The 25,024-nt window shown below is 35.2% G+C and overlaps 1 protein-coding gene across 4 annotated transcripts in view; it reads left to right on the top strand.

The window, feature by feature from the left end:
* LOC126751425 (maternal protein pumilio) overlaps positions 1-25,024 on the top strand; it is a 466,406-nt gene that overhangs the window by 197,751 nt on the left and 243,631 nt on the right. Inside the window, exon 1 of one of the 4 annotated variants that reach the window (XM_050461683.1) lies at positions 22,692-23,576. The exons of the other annotated variants lie outside the window; for them this stretch is intronic. Coding sequence (XP_050317640.1) covers positions 23,433-23,576 — 144 coding nt within the window. The 5' untranslated portion in view covers positions 22,692-23,432. Of the gene's footprint in view, positions 1-22,691; positions 23,577-25,024 lie in introns of those variants that run through there. 4 annotated transcript variants of the gene reach the window in all.

Raw genomic sequence — 25,024 nt, 5'->3', positions numbered from 1 at the left:
TTTTTTTTTTTTTATTTTTTTTTTTTTTTTTTTTTATTATTATTTTTTTTTTTATTATTATTATTTGCTTAAATATTTTTTTTTTTTTTTAATATTTGATTTTTGATTTTGTTTTGAAACATTTGGCAACTCCACAGCTCCGGCAATGCTGTGTAAATATTTGCACAGTGAGTGACAAACAAACTTGCAGCCATTAGAAAAGTAATGATGAAGGATGGTCGCCGTACTGTAGGGTGTGTAGTTTTATTTTCTATGCTTGGGCGTGAGAGATGCCCATATGTCTCGTTACTATACAGATACACAAAGGCATTTGTATATGTACGAATCGTTACTATATTGAGAAAATACAAATAAAGTTATTTGTATGAGTTTGTGGCAGAGTGTACACCAGCATTTATATCTAGCAAAGGGTATTCGCAAAAAATGCCAAAGCATAAAAAGTAAAATTGTGTGCAAACGAAATTAAGTGTTGACAAATTTGGCAAAGTTTGTTGGCAACTATTTGTGAGTATAGTAGGGTGGGCCAAAAAAAATCATGTTTTTTTAACGTTTGGTACACTGAAAAATTGGTTGATAGATCAAGGCTCTCCAAATATGAGTTCTCCATTTTAATGAGCCTAACGGTTTTCTATTTTTTCTGTCCGTCTGTATGTCTGTATATATACGAACTAGTCCCTCAGTTTTTAAGATATCGTTTCGAAATTTTGCAAACGTCATTTTCTATTCAAGAAGTTGCTCATTTGTCGGAACTGCCGATATCGGACCACTATAACCTATAGTTGTCATACAAACTGAACGATCGGAATCAAGGGCTTGTATGGAAAACTTTCATGCATTTGACAATGTATCTTCACAAAAGTTGGCACAGGTTATTTTTTAGGGCAGCAATGTAATCTCCGAAAAAAAGATTGTTCAGATCGGATTACTATAAAACTTTTGCATATAGCAGATTATTTTCCATACAAACTGCAATACAAACACATAAGTTATGGAAAAATTTCTATTTGAAAGATATATTCACGCACCTTTGTGAAGGGTAATCTCCGAATTAGATCGGCTCGGTCCAGCGATCGAAGTTAAAAACGTTTTTTCTTGTTCTTATTATCAGTTGGGACACATTGGAAATGCACCTGTGAAGGGTATATTAGCTTCGGTGCAGCCGAAGTTAACGTTTTTCTTGTTCTTATTATCAGAAAAATGTTTAACACGCTACCAACTACTTGAAAAAATATTTTGTTTCGTGTATTTTGTAGGGAATAGTATGCTCTTCAAAAGCGGTCTATAACGTTTTTTTTCGTATACTTAACCTTTTTAAAGTTATTAACGGTTAAAATTTGATGATTTTGGTGAAAAAATTGTTACTTCTGAAGTTTAATATTTTTAATTTACAGATAAAATTTGGTTATTTTAAAGCCACAATTTTTTTTTTATGAATTTCATAACTCAATAAAACATGATGTGACTCTCAGTATATCAATCCAGCACAGCCCGTTATGGTAGACTGTACCTACCACTTTTGCAACCATGCTATGCCAAGCGTTTCGCTCATAGTTCACTACTGGGTTAATACGTTGGTAGCGTTCGTATTTGCCAATGTCAAACTTTTAAGTGCTAATGAAGCATGCAGTATTCAGAGGCATTCGAGCGTTTGACCAGCGATCGTAGTAAGTTGCGTGGAGTATGTATTATTATGTTTTTATTGCATACTATCAGGCGCTGTGTATTTTTGTCATACGAAAAATTGAGTTTAATTTAAAATGTCTTAGAATATTTTGAGCTGCTGGCGTGAGCGGTTAATTTTGTTGTTAAATTGCTTATCGCAGGCCGCCGAAAAGCGTTAAATTTTGCGCATTTCGTTTGCATTCAGCGGTATATGTGTTCGACATTACACTTGAGTTTGTTTCTATACATGTTTGTTTTTGCTTATTTTATATTTGCAGACATACACACATTTATTTTATACATATACATCCTTTTTCTCGCACTCTTGCTCTTCCTCTTTGTGCGCTGGTATGACATCAGCTCGCTTCATTCTAACTAATGAAATTGTCATATTTATTGCTGGTAAATTGCCAGACGCGGAAAAACTGTTCTTCACACTCGCTTTTTACATATTTCAACATTATACTTGAATTGTTGCTTGTAATTGTGCCGTCAAATTGTTGCCCGCCCTTATGGTGGTAATTTGTCAACAGCCGCCAAAAAAGTTTTATTTCTTTAATATTGTGCTTTTATTACTTCAACGTTGCAAATAACTATGAAAGTCACATATATTATATATAAACGTTCAAGTTTTTAAGTGCGCAAGTTAGTTGCCAATGGAAAATAAATGTGGCACAAGTAATTCATATCTTGATTTAATAAGCTGGTATGAGCGCCTTTGAGTAGACTTCATTGTTATATAAATCAGCTAATAAGCAAATAATGGATATAACAAAAAAATAAAATTAAATTAAAATAAAATAAAAAAACCGTTAACGTTCGGTTGCCTTGAAGCTCTATAATACCCTTTACCAATACAAAAGGTTGCTTACAAGCACTTGGATCGGTCACTTTGTATGGCAGCTATATGCTAAACTGACTCGATTTGCATAATTTCTACGGAGATTGTACCGTTGCTTTGAACAATAATCCATGCAAAATTTCGTTAAGATATCTCAACTAATAAAAAAGTTTTTTATACAATCGCTAGATTTCGAACGTTCGGTTTGCATGGCAGCTATTAGCTATAGTCATTCGATCTGACAAATTTTTTCGGAGTTTGTACCGTTGCTTTGAACAATAATCCATGCAAAATTTCGTCAAGATATCTCAACTAATAAAAAAGTTTTTTATACAATCGCTTAATTTCGAACGTTCAGTTTGTATGGCAGCTATATGCTATAGTGACTCGATTTGAACAATTTTTTGAAGATTGCAAGATTGTTTTAGGCAATAACCTGTACAAAATTTTGTCAAGATATCTCGTCAATAGAAAAAGTTTTCTATACAAGCGCTTGATTTGGAACGTTCAGTTTATATGGCAGCTTTTAGCTATAGTCATTCGATCTGACAGATTTCTTCGGAAATTGAAACATAGCCTCATGCAATAATTCGTACAAAATTTCGTCAAGATATCTCGACAAATAAAAAAGTTTTCCATACAAGCACTTGATTTCGAACTTTCAGTTTGTATGACAGCTATAGGCTGTAGTGGTCAGATATCAGTCATTCCTACAAATAAACAGCTTCTTGGTGAGAAAGCGCCGGACGTAAAATGTCAAAACGATAACTCAAAAAGTGTGAGTATAGTTCGTATATATACAGAGAGCTGGAGTTGTTTAACATATCGACATTTTTTTCAAAAATAAAAATCCAAATCCAAAATTTTTAAATATTTCTTACACTACTTTTATTTCAAAAATTAAAATTCGAAAATTGTTAAATATTTTTTTACACCACTTTTTACTTTTCGATTACTATGCATACTATATTGCCTCATTGGCGCCAAAAAACTCACAAAGTCTTGTGCTCCAAGTCCTTTAGGTTTTTGGGCGTCAAATCATGCTAAGCACCATTTTAGCACACGCCACATTATTGGCATATTAAAATACCGTCATTTAACTCGATTACCATCATAATCATCAACGCGTGCAAATGATAATGATATGAGTCTCTCTAAAAAATACTTATTAAGGTTTAATAATATGCGTCAGCGCCGAGGTGTGTGTGTTAAATATAGTGTTGTTGCTTAAGTTTGATAATTTTTCGTTGTAATTTTTAATGTAGCATACTTTTGGGCCTTTAAACCCTACAATTGCCACACTTACTTACTAACTTGTTGTAAACTTTATTTCGCCGCATTTTGTGTGGCAAGTGTTGGTCGTATATGTTGAACGCATTAGCTGGTTGTGCCGATGCTGCTTTTCTCCAGCATTATGCCCTAAGATAAATTGCAAATTTTGTTGACATTTAATTTTGACTGAGTATACCAAATGCGGCTGGTTAGTGTGCTGATCTCATTCTTAGTGAAACACAATTTTGCAATTTTGTGTGTCTTTCGAAACCTTTTGCATGCCAAATGTGCTGGAGTGTGTGTATTTTGGAGCCTCTGAGTTGATTAGTTCTTAATAATTTATGATACATGTTTATTAATACGATTTACATATGTACTATGCTGTCATGAAGTGTCAGCAGAAGATGCTGTTATCGACAATATGCTTCGTAAAGTGTTATCGACTCTGTAATAATTAAGAAAATTCTTGCAGAAGTTTTGATATTCAAGTACTAATGCTAGTTATGTACATATGTTATCGGGCTAGTTATGTAAACTTTAGTACATTTTGTAAACATAATTATTTTTAATTATTAAAAAAATAAAAAGTGCTGAAAGCTCGTTTGCTGAGCTTGAGAATATGACTTTTTGATGAGAAAAATTATTAATGTGGGTTTCGTGGAAATTTCTGCCTTTTTTTACTATAATAAATTGCGCAGAATAACCTTAATATGAGGATTGCCTTTTATATTTCGGGTTTAGAGAACAAAAACAAATTTTAATCATCAAAACGTGCTTTATTTTTTGAATTTTTTTGAATTTTTTTTTAAATTTTTTTTTTTTTTAATTTTTTTTTAAATTTTTTTTTTTTTTTAATTTTTTTTAATTTTTTTTTTTTTTTTTTTTTTTTTTTTTTTTTTAATTTTTTTTTTTTTTTAATTTTTTTTTTTTTTTTTTTTTTTTTTATTTTTTTTTTTTTTTTTTTTTTTTAATTTTTTTTTTTTTTTTTTAATTTTTTTTTTTAATTTTTTTTTTTTAATTTTTTTTTTTTTTTTATTTTTTTTTAATTTTTTTTTTAATTTTTTTTTTAATTTTTTTTTTTTTTTTTATTTTTTTTTTAATTTTTTTTTTATTTTGTTTTTTTGATTATTAATTTTTTTTTAAATATTCTCCATCAAGATCTATACACTTTTCCATGCGTTTGAACCAATTGTCGAAGCATTTTTGCCATTCCGAGTGAGATATCCCCAAAACATGTCTTCTGAACGCATCAACTGCCTCTTCAGGTCTCGAAAACCGTCGACCACTTAGTTTATCTTTTACGTACAGGAATAAAAAGAAGTCATTCGGTGCAAAGTCAGGACTATACGGATCATGACTCAGCAAATCGATGTTTTAAGTGCTCAAAAATACTGTTGCTTCAATCGTTGCGTGAGCGGTGGCATTGTCATTGTGAAGAGTGATACCTCTTCAGAATTTACTGGTTTATTCTCTGTTATTCTGGTGGTGTGGTTGCGACATGTCCAGTTTTCCAAACTGGAAAAGCTTGGAAGTGTTTCGTTTTCAAACAACTTTTGTTGCATTCGGCTCATCTGGAAGCAGCCATACAGTCGAGTGTAATTTACATTTGGGCTCATACGCGTAAATTCATTATTCATCAGTTATCTTGGTAACGTGTTTCGAAGCATCTCCTGTTTTAGAGCGACTGATAAATTGACTAAGATCCAATGTGAACAATTTTTCTTTACACAGATATTCATGCAGTGTTGAATATATACTGGTTTCACCAATGCCAATTGTTGACTGAATCTAACGTTAGGTCACATGTCGACTATGCAATATCAGTTTGCACACAGCAGTTTCCGAAATAACAACCTTCAGGAAACTCGTCTTGGTAGGATCTATGTCCTCGTTAGAATTCACCAGAACTGTCGATGTTCTTGATGGAGCTTCAATGCCAAAAATTGGATTAAGGGACCGTCTCAGTGTGAAATTTTCGAAAAATCGATTTGTTTTATTGCATTATCGAATATTATACACTAGTAAGCATTCTCTCGAATTTTGGAAATTAAAATTATTACGGTGGCTACAGCGTTTCTTGTAGAAACGGAACAGAGTGGGGAATGGAGCGAGACATCTGTCGCGTTCGCGTTTTTTCATTTTTTTTTTTTTTTTTTTTTTTTTGAAATTTTCATATTTTTTCCTATTTTCTGCTACGAAAACCTTTCGAAAAAAATGTCAAATTCGATACTTTCCATATCGCGATAGCGACTTTCTTACAGATTAATAATCTTTTTGAATTTTTGTTTTAAATCAAAATTGCGCCCGAATCTGTGAGCCTTTTAACCGTTATACACACAATAAATAAATAAATAAAAAAAATCATTTTGTATTCGTCATGAATGTAGTTCTTTAAACATAAAAACCCCACCAATTTGTTAATTTCAACATTAAAAAAAATCGCGAAAATCAGTGATTTTTCGGAGGGTCACACTGAGACGATCCCTCGAAAGTTGTAAAAAATAATCCTGCGAAAATGTTCGTCATTTAATTCCATTTTTTTGCCGAGATGAATATTTTAAGTTACTGTAAACAAATATCAGTTCACTGATTAAGAAAACCTTTCACTTATAATGTTTGTTTTTTTTTTTGTAGGAAGAAAATGCCAATAAACTTTAATCGACATTCTTTTGTTTATGGATATTAACTTTTATTTTTATTTTCTTTGCAGGTAAGCACAGCTGAGGCCAATTTTTATTGATATATTTTATATCTAAACAGTTATGTGAGTAAAAATTTATAAGTATATTAAAAAGTAGTCAAGTCAAGTACAAAACATTTGTCCGAATTTTATTTGAGTGAATTTTGAAAATGTATTCTTACGAGTATTAAAAATGACAAGTCCGTCGATTAACACGCATAAGTGCTTTATAGCTTGTTTATACAAGCACTAAAAATTAAAAGAAATTTGGGTCAACAATTTCTAAATTGATTTCGTCGATTCCAAAATCCATATTTGACCCTTCAGGCGCAGACGTTCATTACTCTCGTTCGGAATAATGCAAAAATGTTGTTTCGGTCTCGAATAAAATTACTTGAAATGCGAATTTAGCCGAAACGCCTACGTCATTTAATGCCTTGCAAGAGTAATACCAAACATGTGTATAATTCTAAGCATTTTTTTCGCACTTTAAAATCCATAAATATAAATTAATTAATAATAAATTTACCTGTATTAATATTTATATTATATATAAAGTTAAAAAAATATTTCCATTTGAAAATGCAGTTAGAAGTAGGCCGCAGAGTAATCTTTTTTGTTTTTTTTTCTTTTTTGTTTTGTGTGTTTGTCTCGACTTTGTGTTGTGTAAATTACTTAAACGAAATGTTGATCGTAAACAATCAATTGTGTATCAATAAATTAGCTAGAAATTTATTTTGCAAAATTATACTTACGGTCATTCACTGTTTTTACCAGCAAAAAAAAAAAACAATAAAAAAAATCGTATGTTTGTTTTAGGCTTCATGACGTTAGCTTAAAAGTATTTGTACGAATTTCGACTTCGAATTTTTCCGCTAATCGAAATTTAAAACAGTCTTGAGGGGTTACATGGGTTTTCTCGTGTAAAAAACAACATTTTTTCAACAATTTTTTCTCATATAAAAAATTAAATATTTTATCAGAATTTTTTACTGTTACAAACATACACTATTAACCAAGAAATTCCGAAATTTCTTTAAACTCGGCCATAGCGACGCCATTTCCGGTGATCCCTCGGTAAAAAAATACGCTCTCGTTGGCAGGATAACTCCTTACAGAATCCTCTAAAGTGAGAAAATACGTGTTTTGGTTAAAACCTTAACTTAGAATTTCGACGAAGGAAAAAAAGTGAAAACTGAATTTTTGGCAGACATTTTTCAAAAAAAAAAACAAAAAGAAAATGAATTTTACACAGGTCTTACAGGATACAATTCTTAAAATTTTTTTTCCGATTACAACTATTAAAAAAAAAAACCGGGGTATGGAACTTTAATCCACTAAACCTAACCTTCTCCCAACTCAAAACTCTCCCAAGGACCCAACGACTAAGTATTACTTCGTGGGAGGGACAGAGCATTTAATTCTCCTCTATTGTGCGGACTGATGGACGCCTAATCTGTTGAAGAAGTCTCAGTTTTGTCATTATAAATGCTGATTCTGCCCAATTTTGGTGCTCTTATTCCTTTCCTCTGTCTTTGCCGATACTGCAAATATTAAGTGCTGATAGCTGATATAATCGCTGGAGTTCATCTCCTTGGATGTGAATGGGCGGTATACTGGTTAATACTTCAGCGGCGTCGGTTGATATACATAGTCCGGAAAGCACTTATAACTCGAATTGCAGAAACCCTATTATATCCATTGTCTGTATCCATACTGGCGCTGCATACAATATTACGGAACTCATTGCTTTCACTATTAAAAATCGTCGACCGGAACGCACGCAGCCTCTATTGGTCATCATTCTCGATATAGCATTATAAATATTGTTTGCTTTACCATAAGAATACACCAGGTATTCCACAAATTTTAATTTAAAATCCAATATTACTCCCAGATACAGATACTTTAGCTGCGGCTGTGAAGTAATCTCGCACTCCCCTATGGTGAGCTCTATTTGTTCTTGCACCTTCCTGGTGCTTATGAGTAAAACTTCTGTTTTGTGCTCCGTGACTTCCAGACTCAGGACTCACAAAAGAGAATCATTGGCGTAGACCATTTGAGCACTCATTGCATTTATTTCTTATGTCAACTAATTGTTTCGTCATTGCTTCCACCATGAGATTATCCGCATAAGCTACTAGTTTCACGCCTGTTGGTTGCTGTCTTCTTAACACCTCGTCATACATAAGGTTCCATAATAGTGGCCCTAATACTGAGCCTTGGGGTACTCCACTCGAGTTAGATTAGCTCCTGGGTCGCCTTCTGTTTTTAAAATAATTCGTTATAATGTTTATCGGGTATTCAGGGAGGCGTATTTCATCCAAGGTTTTGATTATGTGCGCCAATTTTGCCGTGTTGAGCGCATTCTTGATATCCAGGGTAAATTTGACTGTGTTTAAGTCTGCAGGTTGTTGTTCAGGCTGTACATTCAGCTGTGTTTAACTTTACGGGTTGTTGTCCTGGCTGTACACTTGACTGCGTTTAAGTCTGCAGGTTGTTGTCCACGCTGCACATATGGTTGTGTGCTTTGATAAAATAGCAATCAGCTAATGAATTTTAATCATGAGAAAAAGTACAAAATGAATTACAGGATCTAATAGAATGGCTGATCGTTTGTCGAGCCTATCGTTAATCCAGTAGCTTGCTGTGCGAAGGGCAAACACTTTCTCAATTATAGTCTTAATGTACTCAATTAATTTGGCTGTGCGAAAAAATAATAAGTCCATTAAGCCTCTAAAACTTAATTAAATATTATTTTATTTATTTATTAGATGAAAAAAAAAGAAATGCACTAACTTCAGAGGTCTTCAGCTCGCAGATATAAATATAAGAATCTGCAATAGTAACATTGACATCTCAATTAAATTATAAAATTCTTTACAACACGTAATTGTTATAATTACTTTATGTACATATATAAATTGTTTTGTCTAAATTTGTTATTGTTGTAGAAAATCAATTTAACAATTTCACAATAAAAAACTCAGCGCCTACTTATATACATATGTATATGGACATTAGAGCGGGTCGATTTACATGACGCCAAAAAACGAGAAAATTTCATATGCGGAATTTTTTTTCCATAAAATCGCGTATGCGGATGATATTCAGCGCATCATTCTGACCAATTTTGCCTGAGAGACTATGGCTCTAAAACCGGTTTCGAGCCTGCCCTTTTTTAGATGAATTTTTTAACCATTATAAAATTTTTTTGGTTAGCTTTTGAGACATCCGATTGAAATTTACGTACGTGCTTTTCTATTATGCATTTGTCGGAATCGATCGGATTGGACAACTATATCTTATATCTCTCATACAACCAACAATACAGGCTTTTTAAACTCTGTATAAAAATCGCTGGCTCGAAACCGGCTTTAGACCCACCCATAATCTTTTAGGCAAAGTTGTTCAGAATGATATACTACGCATCATTCTCCCCTACATGCGATTTTACAGATAAAAAAAAATATTTTAAAAAATCTACCCGCTCTAATGTACATACTCATATGTATGCCTACCCACACATATATTGCAGAATTTCCTATTGAATTTTTCATTACACTCTTTCAATTAGTATTCATTGCTATTCATTTCGAGCGTTTTTTTTTCTTCATCCAGCTTTTATTTATTGATTGCGCGCCACCGGCGCAGTCTAGCATGTGGCAAAACAAAACAAGAGCACATTTACTTACAAATCGAATAAAGAATTCTATTAACAAATGCTTATAAACTGGCATTTTGCTGACTGCACACCAATGCAGCCATCCATCCAGCCAACCAACCAATCAGCCAGTATGCCGTCCACTGTCCAGTGCCGCCGCCGCCGCCGCTTTACATTGGTCAGCCATTCAATGTGCAAAATTTAATTAAAAAATCATTTTAATTGAAAGCAAAATGAAGTTAATTGACATTTGTATGTAGATTTTTGACATTTGCCGCACGTTCACACAATGCGGCTGGGCTGGCGCTGATGACGTTGTCGTTCAAATTGAACATGAGCTCTCGACTCATTTACTTGCAGTTGTGTGGCAAGTGTTGGAAAGCGCTTTTTGCTACTCTTATTTCATAGCTGGAATAAAGTGATTGATGTATTGCTAATACTTTGGAGTTGTAAATGCAGTTTGTGTAGTGCCTTGAATCTCAGTTGCATGCCACAGCGGTGTTAGTTAGTTAGTATCAGCAACAGTATTAAGAAACCATCTAGAAGCACGTTAATTTCTTAAGAAACAATCTTGAATCGCACATAAAATTTTAACGATATTTCTTTATTGCCGCAGAAGCGAATTGCAAGAACTTAACTATTTAAGCATAGAGAACAGCCAAACAGCTAGAAAGTAAAAGAAAATATAATACTAAAAACGAAAGAGGCGAACTAAGGCAAAAAGCACACAGCGCACAGCGCACAAAAGCCAAGAGCTTGTAAAGCCAAGCATAAAATAGTCTTAAAGGTCAGTGACATCACAGGTTTTGCGCCAGCTGACAACAACCAGCGCCCAGCTAGAGCCGCTTGAAAGCGTCTGCGCACGGCTTGACGGCTTAATGATCGTGTTGAGATCGTGCAGCGCGATTCTTGTTTTTTGGTTTTTGATTTCATTTTTCGTTTCTTGCTATATTGTTGCCACACGCTAATCGCTCTTTTCTGCAGATGTTCAAAGAATGCTTGAAATGTGTTGGTGTGTTGCTTGTCAAAAGGAAAATGTTTCGCATAACGCGCGCGAGATTAATCACTTGAGCTGCTTAAATATGTATTTACCGTTAAGTACCATTTGCGCATTATTAGCGCACACAAATGACAAATTATCAAATATCTAATGGACAAAGTTGATTGACTTGACTTCAGATTTCTTAATTGCTATGAATGAGCGCAGAAAAATTCTGGTTTTATATGAGCAAGCGGATATATTTAGAGTTAGAAGTGTGAAAATGTATGCTCACAGCTTGATGGGTGATTTCAGTAGCAAATGCATGGAAATGTAGCAAGAAATGTCGGGCATCCTATAAAATACATCTACATGCGTTGTGATAATGATTGTGGGATTGGAGGTCTTTCTCTTCCTCTGGTTTTACCGGCGGGTATTGCGTCGAAAACATCATGACCTAGCCAGCGCAGCGGCTGTCTCTTAATTCAACTGAACTAAGAACTATGAACTATGTCAATGTCGTCGTATACCTTATACAGTTCATCGTTCCATCGATATTTGCGGTGGCCAATGCGCAAAGGACCATAAAAATCCGCAGAACCGAAAACTCGTTACGTCGACTCATCAGATGTTGTCATCGTCCATGCCTCTGCACCATATAGCAGAACGGAGATGATGAGTGTCTTGTAATTTGGTCTTTCTTCGTCGAGAGAGGACTTTACTTTTCAGTTGCCTACTCAGTCCGAAGTAACACCTGTTGGCAAGAGTTATTTGCGTTGGATTTCGAGGCTGATATTATTGTTGGTGTTGATACTGGTTCCAAGATAGACGAAATGATCTACGACTTCGATGTTATGACTGTCAACAGTGACGTGGGAGTCTAGTCGCGATTGCGACGACTTTTGTTTGATGGCAGGAGATATTTCGTCTTGCCCTCGCCCTCGTTCACTACCGGTGAAGGATATGGAGCTTGAAAATCGTCAGGCAAGTTTTTGAGAGATGTCAAGAGGGCTCGGCATCTCTCGCGAGTCCGCTCGAATGAGTTTGGTGTATATTTTGGGTATGAAACGCGTTCTTGCTCGACTCCTCCCGATAAAGCTGAATTTTTTTCAAAAAGAGTACCATAAATCGGTCTCTTTGGGCATCCTTGATCATGCAAATTCCGTTCCCACATTCATAAAGAGCATTATAACTGACGATGAGACATAGGTTTATGAGTTTAGCATGCAAACAAGTGAGCAGTCATCGGAATGGAGGGAAAAAACGAGCCGAAATCAAAGAAACCACGCCGAAGCTGCTCAAAATCAAGTTGATGCTCATTGTTTTCGTTATTCGTGGTTTGGTGCATCATGAATTTGTTCCAGAGGGACAGAAGGTCAATAAAGGGTTCTATTTGGCCGTATTGAGGCGTTTGCGTGAGAACATCCGTCGAAGACGGCCGGAATTGTGGTACAACAATTCATGGATTGTACACGATGATATGCACCATCGCATCGAGCAACGATTGTGACTGAATTTTAAGCCAAAAACGCAATGAATACCATAGATCAAGCACCGTATTCACCGGATTCGGCTCCGTGTGATTTTTTTCTAGTTCTTTAAACTGAAATTACCGCTCCGTGGACCCGTTTTCAGTCGATCGAAGAGATAAAACAAAATTCGCTGAGCGAGCTGAAGGCCATTACAAAAAGTGCTTATGAAAAATGGAACCGCCGACATCGGACCACTATACCTTATAGCTGCTATACAAACTGACCGCTGAAAATCAATATAAAGATCCTTTTATACTTCTCTCTGGCATACGAAATGTTCCTGTGAAGGGTATTATAGCCGATGTTAACGTTTTTCTTGTTCCTCTGCCCTGAAGACATCTAAATGCATCAGCATTACTTATGAAATATGATCACTTAATAGTGAAATAACAATTTACACAGCAACTAAATCAAACGTTATCAAGAGTTTGTCTCCTTTGCTGGTGTTCTTCTGCCATGTTATGCCATTGCACCATCACTGACCCATCACATAACCGTTGTAGCGGCAATTATGCTTCAAAATGCTTTATGCCGATATAAGCGCATTTAACACGCCGTATCCCCAACTGATTATAGGCTATATATGCCAATTTTATGACTTGCAACCATAAAAAGAACGAGCCACGCTATTCTGGTGAACATAAACGTCACGGCTAAACACACACACACACACACATGCTTGTCTATTTATTTCTAGTTAACCGAGGTAAGTTCACTAACTCCTAGGAAAGCGGAAAATGTGGCTCAGATAAACGTGGTTGGCTGTTGGTTTGTCTGCTCGCTTGGCAAACATCTCCGCAAACACTACGGCAAAAGAGGAAGTGAATCGTCGATTGTGACAGTTGAAGAGTGCGTTAATTATAGTGTTCGTAAGTGATCGTACGAGCGCTTGAACTGCCCAAGAGAGCGTGTGGAAGAACGAAGAGAGCCGCCTTTGGTTGTGTGCATTGTTGTGTTGATCGTTCGTATGGTCGATTAATGTACACAGCCATACTCGCTCGCCGTTTCGGCCAAGCCATTTACCTCTGTTTATGTACGAAATGTGGCGATCACATAAAAAACGAAGAATAACAACAATACAAGCCGAAACAGCTAACAACTTATTCAACTGACCGAATTGAGGTTTCAATGTGAACGAACTTAAAGTAGTCTGACTGGAAAGTGGCAGCAACAACACGCGAGCTTGACTGGAATTGTACTGGCGTGTGGGTATTGTGTTGTCGGCAGCGACTGAGTGAAATGTGTTCGTATGAAAGTCGCAGTTAGTATATGTGGAAGTGTGTGAAAGGGGGGAGTTAGCTGAAATTGGTATATCTGTGTTTAAAGTGAGAGAGTTGGTTAAAGCCAACTGAACGTAGTAGTTTCAGCATGGTTCAAAGCAAAGCTTGCAGAATTCTATGCTGTATTTTTATTAGAAAATTACATTAACAATAATAATTTGATAGTTGTGGGAATAGTTTTTTATTGTCGTAGGCACAGTAATGTTTTTTCGTGTGCTTTGACTCTGTCTGTGTTGAATTTTTCTTTTTCCATTTTACGCTTAAAGGTTTCACTGCAATTTTTGGTTAAAAATTGTTTTTTGAAATTTTTGAAAATTTTGAAATTTTTACCAAAAAAAAAAAAGAAAAATATTGTTTTTGCAAAAAAAAAAAATAAAAAAATACGCGAATGCGAGAAATCTTCTACTGAACATTCTGAACAATTTTGCCTAGGAGACTATACTATAGGCTATAGGTCTAAAACCGGTTTCGAGCGAGCAATTTTTGAGGAGGGGTTACATGTTTTTTTTGGTAAAAAACAGCATTTTTTCAACATTTTTTTTCTCATATAAAAATGAAATATTTTATTAGAATTTTTTATAGTTACAAACATACACTATTAGCAAAGAAATTCTGAAATTTGAGGAAAAAAAATATTTTCTAACACCGACTTTAGTGTTTATTTGGCCGAATGAAATTTTTTTGACCATCTACCATTATTTATACCAATCCGAAAAACTGTAGCTCTTCAAATGAATTTTATTACATTTTCGTTGAACTCGAATATTAACATGTTGCCTTTACAATATTTTAATTCTTAGTATTTCGAATTTTTAGTTTTAAAATAAATTATTTCAGTATTTCCTAATCCAGCTACCACAACATACCACCACTTCCGCTTGTGTAATGCAATAAATCTAGTTCGTTGTAAAACAAGTCAACTGCAATGCTCATGCCATATTACATAGAAAGCATCGTCAGCGACATACAGCTGCACACAACATAGCTGCCGCAGAATGTCCAGTTTTATTTCGTTAGAACTCGCTTGACCTTTGCGATCTCGGCATGTGAATTTTCACCATTTGTGGCACTCTACTTTCTGTTTAAGGCATGCTGCTGCATACTTTGTATGTTCGCTGGTTTTTTGTACCCTGAATATTAAGCTGGCATCAAGTTTGTAACACAGAGGAAATGTCAGAGTGCCGAATAAGTATACCTATATAAGTAATCAGTCTGACGAGCTGAGACGATTTAGCCATAACCGCCTCCTTGTGTACTATACATATATGCGAATTAGTCCCCCAGTTTTTTAGGTATCGATCTAAAATTTTGCACATGTCCTTTTCTCCTTAAAAAGTTGATCACTTATCTCAATCGCCGCTATCGGACCAGTATAGGATATAGCTGTCATACAAACTGATCGTGCAACATTCAGTTCTTGTATGGAAAACTTTTTCATTTCACAAGATATCTTCACGAAATTTGGCATGGATTATTGTCCCCAGTTATGCTATGATCTAAAAATGCTTCTGAACTTTAAATAGCTTTTGATCGTGCGAAATTAAGTCCTTCTATGGAAAACTTTTTCATTTCACAAAAAATCTTCACGAAACTTGGCATGGTTTATTGTCCCCAGTAACGTTATAATCTCTGAACAAATTTTTCCGATCAGGCCAATATAGTATATAGCTGCCATACAAACTGATCGTGCGAAATCAAGTTCTTGTATGGATAACTTTTTCATTTCACAAGATATATTCACGAAATTTGGCATGGATTATTATCTAAGAGAAAAATATTATTTACGAATCATTTTTTCACATCAGACCAATATAGTATATAGCTGCCATACAAACTGATCGTGCGAAATCAAGTCCTTGTGTGAAAAACTTTCTCATTTCACAAGATATATTCACGAAATTTGGCATGGATTATTGTCCGCAGTTATGCTATGATCTCTGAACAAATGGTTCCGATCGGACCACTATTGCATATAGCTGCAATACAAACTTATCGAGAAAAATCAAGAAACACGTTATTTTATACCTTTTTATGCCATAGAAATGCACATATGGGGGTATGCTGGCTGCTTGTTAACTTCTGCTGTTGCAATACTACCGCAAATACTTGCCACACTGCTACTTTCAGCTAATTCAAGCTGGCTGTGGCAGAGGCAAGTGGTTGTGAAAAAGTTCAGGGCGTCTTTAAAGTTGTAAAATATGAAAAGGTTGCGGATTAAGTAGGCTGGGCTTTATTAAGGTGGTATTAATTCAGTTTGTTTAGTTAAATAAACAGTTAATTTATAATTATTATTTTCATCCAACACTCCCATATTTCTAAATAAAGCCGTTGACCACTTCTGTCTTTCACAAAACTAAATCACAAACGCACCACTACGCTCTGCAAAGGCTCTACAAGGCGTATAGAACCATCTTCAGCTGTTTGCTATTAATGTCGAGCGGTGCATGTTTGCTTCCTACTTGGTGCTGCGTTTGTGTTTGGCCATGTTTAGAGACATTCCGCATGCGGTCACTGCGAGAATTTCTGCTTGATAGGCCATACCGAACTCCAAGTATACTAAACAAGTACTATGTTGCAACATTCATGCGAAAACTGGAATTGCACATTAAATCGGTAAGCAAACACATGCATAAATGCCAGCATGTTGCTGCTAGCGACCACTAAGACTTCTATATGAACGTGCAACATGGGCAGCTGTACGCTTTTCCGCATTGAAATATGCACAAATATAGACATAACACACATATAATATGTATATGTATGTGCGAGCGTGTGTGTGTGGCTGCAACGTGCAGTGATCTTGCTGGCATGCATTCCGAATACCAACTGGCCACTTTTGGCTTGTGGCTGTGTACGTTTAATTCGAACTAGTAAAACAAGCTGACATTTACAGTTATCTGCGCGAACGCAGAACGTCGTAACGAGTTCCAGTGCCACTGACATTGGCCTCTACGCTTGCCAGTTGGTTTCTTGGCCGCCAACCGCTCGTCTTTATAGCGCAACTTTTTTTTTTTTTATGCGCTCTGCTCATATTCGTGTAGCTCAGTTGGTTACTTTTTGCCTTCGCAGCTTAATGATATTATTATTTATGCTGAAGCTCGTCACTGCTGCGTTTCGCGCTTTTCACATTTCCCGCTTCTCCATACTTGGTATGTTATGCGGTCCGCATATTGTTGCTCATTTTCTAGTATTCCAGGTCATAAATCAAATCATTGCTGGGAAATTCTACTAAGCCTTCTATCGGCTGTTCGTTGTATCTCCTTTTTTTTTTTTTGTTTGCTGCTTTCGGCCAAAACCGGCAACAGACCTGTTGGTTTCTAGCTCGTCTCGTCTGTTCACGGGCTTGCTTTGGTCGCATTGAGCCGATTTGCCTATAAAAATATTGTAAGTTACTTTACATTCGCCTAATACTGCTAGAGTTGATTATTTTGTGCAACCGCCTTGCTGCTTGCTTTGATGATGATTGTACTATAATCTGCGCTGGCTAGTAACTATTTTCTTTATGAGCTGAAAATTAGCCCTTGGATTGCTAATTCTCGCGTTCTGACGGCTGTGTTATGTGTCGTTCTGTTCTTGTTAGCCTAATAGATTTTTGATTTTATGTGATTATTTCTTGTGGTTTGACGATTTGGTGTTGGCATTAACGTCTTTGAAATTAATTATTATATAACAGAGTTGTATTTTTAATCTTAAAATTTGAGTGTCATAATCGAATCGTCTTTTTTTTTTAAATATTTCGATAGGTTATACTTTTAAAAATAACACACTAAAATTTTAAATCGATATCTCAAACTGTTTTTGAATTAGAGACTTCTTGTTCCTTGACCTTTTCGTAGATCTAAAATCATAAGTATTTCATGATAAACCCGCAATTTGTTCCAGGGCACAGTATTATTCCTGGTAACTGTGAAGCAGATACACTCTGCAATTAACATATACACTAGAAGAGGAGAGAGATGAAATTTTTATGCCTCTGGCTGTAGTAGAAGAAGAGACTATAGAACTTATCTTGCGCAGCTTCGTTCTGAATACTGTAAAAGGTTACACTCCTACTTATCCAGAATACATCCCTGACATTAGCCACCTATTTGTATGCCCTTCTAATCCTACACATATGACACCCTCCTCCCTTTAGTCCGACCCTGTCGAAACAGCACGTTTCCTGGGCTTACCGTTGGATGACTTCGATGACAACTTATCTAATCCTTACCAGGCTAATGGGGATTAGGTATCCATTACAACAACAACAAGAGACTATAGAACATCTTTATATAGGAAAAGCATCTCAACTATTGATGGTTTCTTGACGATCTCTCGGAGTCGCACAAATAAAATTTCTTGTATTGATGAACTTCGTCAGGAGCACATGGTGATTTATTGAGCAGACAATGGAGTGAGGGGATTTTAGTCGCTTTGGTTTCTCTATGAGTTTCCAAAAACATAGGTGCGTCGTCAGACATCCATTCTACCTATCTATCCTACTTTAGTTCAATTAGCGCTCGTCTTTCTGAAGTTTATAAAGAGCTTTCGGCGATTTTTACGCTGAGTGAAATTATTCAACAAAGAAGTTCTATTAAATTTTGTGTGCGGTATCAAATTTCTGGTGTCGAAACGTTTAGAATGTTGGAAAGGCCTTTGTCGAGAGCAAATGTGTTTGATTGGTACAAATTGTTCAAAGAGGATCGATAACGCGTTGACGACAAACCAGGTGCAGGACGGCCATCAACATCAACTGATGATCAACACGTCATTAAAATTGGTCCTAAAAAATAATCAATCATTAACAGTCTGATATCTTACTGGAATCGTTGGAATTACGGAGGATAAGTGAAAACCATTGTGAATTTTTGACCTAAGGAAAGTGAAACCACAAGTTTCTCGAAATACAGCGTCGTGTTAATGTCTGTGAAACAATGCTTTCCGACTACTAGGATGTCATAAAACGTATTATTACTGGCGATGAGTCTTCGATCTTTGCTTACGACCCGGAAACAAACGATCAATCTGGCGAAGATCGTGGAAAAGGTGAGTCGAAGCCGAAAAAAACACGTTAAAGCAGGTCAAAAAGCAAGGTTTACTTTGATTTTGGAGGTGTGGTGAACTCCGAATTTCTTCCGGCCGGCCAAATTGTGAACAAGGAATACTATTTGAGTGTTTATCGGAATTATGGCCGACAACTCTTGGTTTTTGCCCAACGATCATGCACCGTTGCATACTGCATTGATTTTGCGAGAGTTTCTCGCCAAAATTCCACGATGTATCGTGCCGCTACTCCCGTATTCGCCTGATTTACCTCCCTGTGACTTCTGGCTATTCAGCAAACTCAAACGAGCGCTTCGAGGAAATCGTTTTGAGTCAATTGAAGACACTGAAACGTGAATCGCATTGAAGGCAATTCCGGAAATTGACTTTAACAGCTGTTTTGAGGTTTGGGAAAAACGTTGCACTAGTGTATTTGGATCAAGAGGTGTTAATTTGAGGGGAATGAGATAGATTTTGAAGAATAAATTGAGAATTTTCAATCGGAACAAAATTTTACTATTTTTTGCTCATAGTAGTATGCTGAAATTTTCTAGACTTTTTAATAATCTGAATTAGTCTCATATTTTTTTTTTTTTTTTCAAAACAAATTAAAATACTCAACTCGCATCACTTTTTTTGAAAAACTCACTCTTAGAACATTTTTTTTTTTTTTTTGATAAAGAAGTGGCACATTTCTATCACCGCATACTATATGTTCATTCTATATGGCAAGTAGTAGTTGTCCTCAATAGTAAGTGCATTCGCAACGCAGCTTTCGCCACCAACCTGTTAATTCAGATAAATTCAATTTGCGAGTCAGCATTACTTTTTATCTAATGAGAAAAGAAAATGCTGAAAAATACAGTAAACGCCAGCGAGCGAGTATAATTAAGAGAGCGTAAGGAAAGTTAGCGCAGATAATAAAAATTTCAAATGGCAATGCCTAAAATAGCTAAAGAGTGTAAGAGTTTAAGTAGCGAACTCTCCAAAGCGAAAGAGCACGCCGTTATGTTTTGAGCAATAACATGCTCTCGCCTTGTGGGCACATGCAACAAGCGAATTGTACATGCACGAGCAATATAATCAATTTTCTTGCATTTCCGAGATAGTCGCCGGTAAAGAAAGAAAGCATGTTTTGAGTGAGTGCCAGAGCGTAAGCGAAAACTGGCGATGTTTACATTTAGGTACGAATTAATTATCGACTCTTCTTATCTTTTGCTTGGTGAGGGTGTGTCGCAAATGTGCAGAATCTGCAGTTTTGAAGTTTGAATTTTGAATGCAATTAAAATTATTTAGAAACTAACTGAACTATAAATTTTAGAAACACTTCGAATGCATTATGCTGAGTTGTAGAATTCAAAAAAATGTACTAAATATTATCGTTACCAGCACCACAGCACCACAACCTTCCCACATTTTTTTGCTCGCTCTTTAATTTGCTGTACTTTCCATGCTCTTACTGTGCTTCGCACTCTTTGTACAAGTTTATGCGCTCTTTTTAAAAGTTTATGAGCGCTCTTCTATTGTTTTCAACGCGGTGGCAACATTGCATGCACGAAGTTCGTCTACCAACGCTTGTGCATGCTGCTACTACTACCTTCTACTACTACTCGTTTGTACATCGTACATTCGTTAGTTGTCGTATGCTCGCTTTATTTGTGTTTTGTTCTTGTTGTTCTTTGTTTTGCCTTTTGCGTTTGTCGGCTTTCGCCTGCCCAACACACTGACTCAATCAATGCCCGATGAGGCGCTGGTTGGCTGCCGCAATTTTCATCGCAGACTTTGCGACTTCAATTCAGTTCGCGATGGAACTTTGAACATTGTGGATCGTATTTTCCTATTGTGTGAAGCAAAAGTAATTTGTCGTCACGTTTAACGCCTCATCTCGTTTCGTCTCGTCGTCTTGTCGTCGTTAACGTCGTCATTGTCGCTGTCGTAGTAGTTTACCGTTCGCGTTTTTTGACGTGCAAGCTAAAATATTTCAAAAATATAAAAACAAATGTGCTTTAATTTGTTTATTATTGCTGAAAATATTAATTTTCTATATAATTCTTATACAAAGAAGTGAAGCAAGTGAGTTTCGCCAGCATAATTGCTAAGCTATCATATTCGTTTGAAGTGAGTGTAACGTGTGAAATTTCTGTGCTGTGCTGTTTAAATTGCAACAGATTTCCACTCGCGGCCACAAAAGCACAAAAAGTTTTAAAAAAGTCGCAAAGCAAGTAGAAGGCTAATAAAAAGGCGTGTAAGACAACGGTGTGGCACTTCCTCACCACTAGAAATGCTGGCTTGTCATACTAAAAATTCATGCCGTTTATACATGTATGCCGTTATAACGGTAAAAGGCGGATGTGCTGCGTTGGTGGCTTAAACGGTTTCCGTTACGCATAAGCGTACATACCCTAAACTATACCCAAAATTATACCCAAAACTATACGCTGTGGTATAAATAATTAATTATTTTTCCATTTTCTGCTGTCACATGACTTCATCATCACATGAGAACTGATAAAAGTGCCTACAAAATAATTTCCTACAACCACAACAACAGCAACAAAAATATAATAATTGTGTATAACTAAATTACTTAACGCGTTAAGCAAAAAGTAGCAAAGCGTAATTTTTATTTAAATGCCACTACCACTTGTTGTTGTAGACCATGTAAACAGGTGTTGAGCGCCTTCTGCTATGCTTTAAAATTTCGCTTAAAATCATTGCAACACTGAAACGTGCTTGCCTGTTGTTTGTAAAGATTGTATAATTGGTTTGTGTGCGCACAAAAACAACAACAAATATATAGTAAATATACATTAATAATACAAGCTTGGCAAAGCGTTTTCTCGCAACAATAGAACATCGCGCCCTTGTTGCGCGTGTATATGTGTGCGTGCGTTTTGCGTTGCGGATTAAAAAAGGATTTTATGTAGATTATTGATGGGATACTGAGTCGCGTGGCAAACAGCGATACAAACATAACATAACTGTATCGCTACAGTGGCGCTATTTGCATTGCACAGCGTAATACCGGATTAAATTTAATTGAAATTGGCTAGCCAGAGTGTGGCAAGTTTAAAAAAAAAACAACAAAAAAAACTCTATCTACAACAACAAGAAAAACAAGAAATATAATAAAAATAACAACAAATATAACAACAAAAATAAAAATAAAAACAACAACAACAAAATAAAACATCGGCAAAAATAAATAAAAACAACAACAACAACAACAAAAAAGTTACAAAAATAAATACAACACAATTAAAAACAAAAACAACCAAAAACAACACAAATCCGCAGAAATAACATTTAATGATATTTTTTTTTAAATAATTAAAATAATTGAAAATTAAATCAATTTAATTAAAAGTATAATTAGTAAACAGCAGCTGGCTAGTTTTTCGTGCGTAATCTTTTTAAAAAACTTAAATATTTACTACAAAACTATGTAAAAAAAAATATTATTATATATAATATACAAGAATTTATAATTAAAAAATTTTATAAAATCTAATATAAAAGAAATTTATAGATTTCAATTTTACTAAACTGAAAAATATAAATATATTTAAGCGTAAATTGTTTGCCAAACATTGTACAAACCAATACCATTGCAGTAAATATTAAAATATATATGCATATATTACTATATACATATATGTGATACAAATATGAAAATTATTGTATAAACATAAAAGCATTAATATTTCATAAAATAAGTGCAATAAAAATAAAAATATTTTTAAGCCAAAATTAAACACAATTTTTTAACTAAAAATTTTTGTTTACAAAACATCTGTGACAAAACCAATACATTATATACATACATATAAATACATTCATATATAGTATATATGTATATGAATAGCTAAAACCAAAACCCAATTCAACAAACATACAAAAAATCGTTTGCATTGCAATTTAACACAAACAACAACAAATACAAAGCGCTAAGCCACCCGCTGCGCATGCCGAAGTGTAAATAAATTGCGATTCCGTTGCATTTTCATTGGAATTGCCAGATTTATGCGTGAGTTATTTGCTAGTGGTTGTGTTTACCAGTCGCGCCACAAAAAACAAACGGCAAAAGCAACAAAAACAACAAGCACCGGATGCTTTAATTTAAAACGCATACAAACGTAAATACATTTCCGCCTGATAAGCGGCAAAAACACACACAAAATATATAAATATAATATATGTATATCAAATAAATGGATACAGTTAGGTCAACTGAATAGCGGCAATCAGCAACATTTAATTCAACCAATAAATAAAAAATAAAAAATAAAATATAAAAAGAAATATATTTATATATATAATTTTAACTGTTGCGCATGTGTATGTAAGCGCGCTGATAAATTCGTATTTTGCCCCACAACAACAAAATAGTGAACACAGCGTTATCCCCCCAAAATAAGTGCGGCCACTATAAGCAGTGCTAATAAATAAGTGAGAAACTCGGGGGAAAAAATTATAAATAGTAAAGCAAAACACAACAATATGGTCGTATTGGAGACTGCGACCGCCCTGCTGGGCGGCCCCTATGCACAGGGTGCACCCGCTTTGAAAATGGTACAGAAACGCTATATTGGATTACATCAATGGCTGGGACCGTTGCGCGGCAAAGAGCTAAAGGAGACAATTGTAAGTACCGTTGCAAGTGTGGGGAATTTTTCCGAAATTTATTTTAACAGTTGTGTTGGGGCGTGTGAGCATCGTGTTAATTAAATGAAAAGTGCAATATTTCATTGAATAATTGAGGTTTGGTGTAGACTGTGTGAAAAGCAGCAAAATATATAAACCTTCATATTGCTACGTATGTTATACTATAACGGAAATAATTTACATAGTTGTGGCACTTGAAGCGCAAGTCGATCGAGACGTCACGCTTCACAAATAAAGTTGTTTTCACGCAAGCACCTGATTTTGAGCGTTCAGCTTGTATGACTGCTATATGCTATAGTGGTTCGATCTGAAAATTTTCTTCGGATTATTTAGTGTCGCCTTGAAGCCTTAATTCATGTTAAATTTCGTGCAGATATCTCATCAAATGAAAAAGTTTTCTATACAAGCATTTGATTTTGAGCGTTCAGTTTGTATGACAGCTATATGCTATAGTGGTTCGATCTTAAATTTTTCTTGAGATATTGCAGCGTTGCCTTGAAGCCTTAATTCATGTTAAATTTCGTGCAGATATCTCATCAAATAAAAAAGTTTTCTATACAAGCACTTGATTTGAAATTGGTGAAATTCAATTTGCACAAACTTTTTTTCGCCCAGTGCACAACAAGTACAATGCATTGTTCGCTATAATATTGTACTGCAACAGTTTGTTGTTGCTTTTAGCAATATTCCGCTACTAAGTGCTTACCTAGCATTTTATTGTTTCACTGCTTGCTCCTTGTTTTGCTTGATTCATTCGCTTGCTCATACATATTTTATGCGCTCAATACTTTTTGACATTTTGTGTTTAATATTTATGAGTGTTTGATTAATGTGTTGTTGTTTTGGCGGACACAAGTGCCGTACTTAACTTTTTGCTATATACGTTTTTGTTTTTATCGCTTATTTCAAGGGGGATTGTGAGGGTGTTGGCGGTGTAACGCGGCTGTTGATGGGCAGATTGTAGGTGATTTTCATTATGTAAATGATTGAACGCTTGCATTTTGTTTAGTAGTTGTTGTTTATTTGTGTTTTGTCTGGCTATTAGTTACTCGCCGCTTTCTCATATTTGCTTGAGTGCTTGTGACGTTTACTCTGGTTAATCAGCAGTTAGTGCTAACTAGTACTCAAGTGTTGGAGTTTCATTGCTCTATTCAACTGGTAGACATATCCTTGTTTTGGTGTATGTTTCTTTTTTTTTTGTTTTTTGCTTTTTACTTTTTTCCAGCTTTTGTGCTTATTTTTATTTATATATTGTCTTTTTTTTTGTTTAACTAGCTCATGTCGCCACTTGCTGCTTATCAATCATTACCTTTAATGTCAAATGTTGCATTGATTGTTGGTGTGGCGGGACATGTGATCGATTGACAGATTTATTTATCGATTGGCAGTATGCTAATGTGTCGCTGATGTGTGTTATAGACATTTAT

This window comes from Bactrocera neohumeralis, chromosome 2 (assembly GCF_024586455.1).
Source record: "Bactrocera neohumeralis isolate Rockhampton chromosome 2, APGP_CSIRO_Bneo_wtdbg2-racon-allhic-juicebox.fasta_v2, whole genome shotgun sequence".
In the NCBI taxonomy this organism is placed as follows: Eukaryota; Metazoa; Arthropoda; class Insecta; order Diptera; family Tephritidae; genus Bactrocera; species Bactrocera neohumeralis.
Note: the sequence above shows the minus strand (reverse complement) of the source record. Positions and strands in the feature narration are given on the sequence as shown.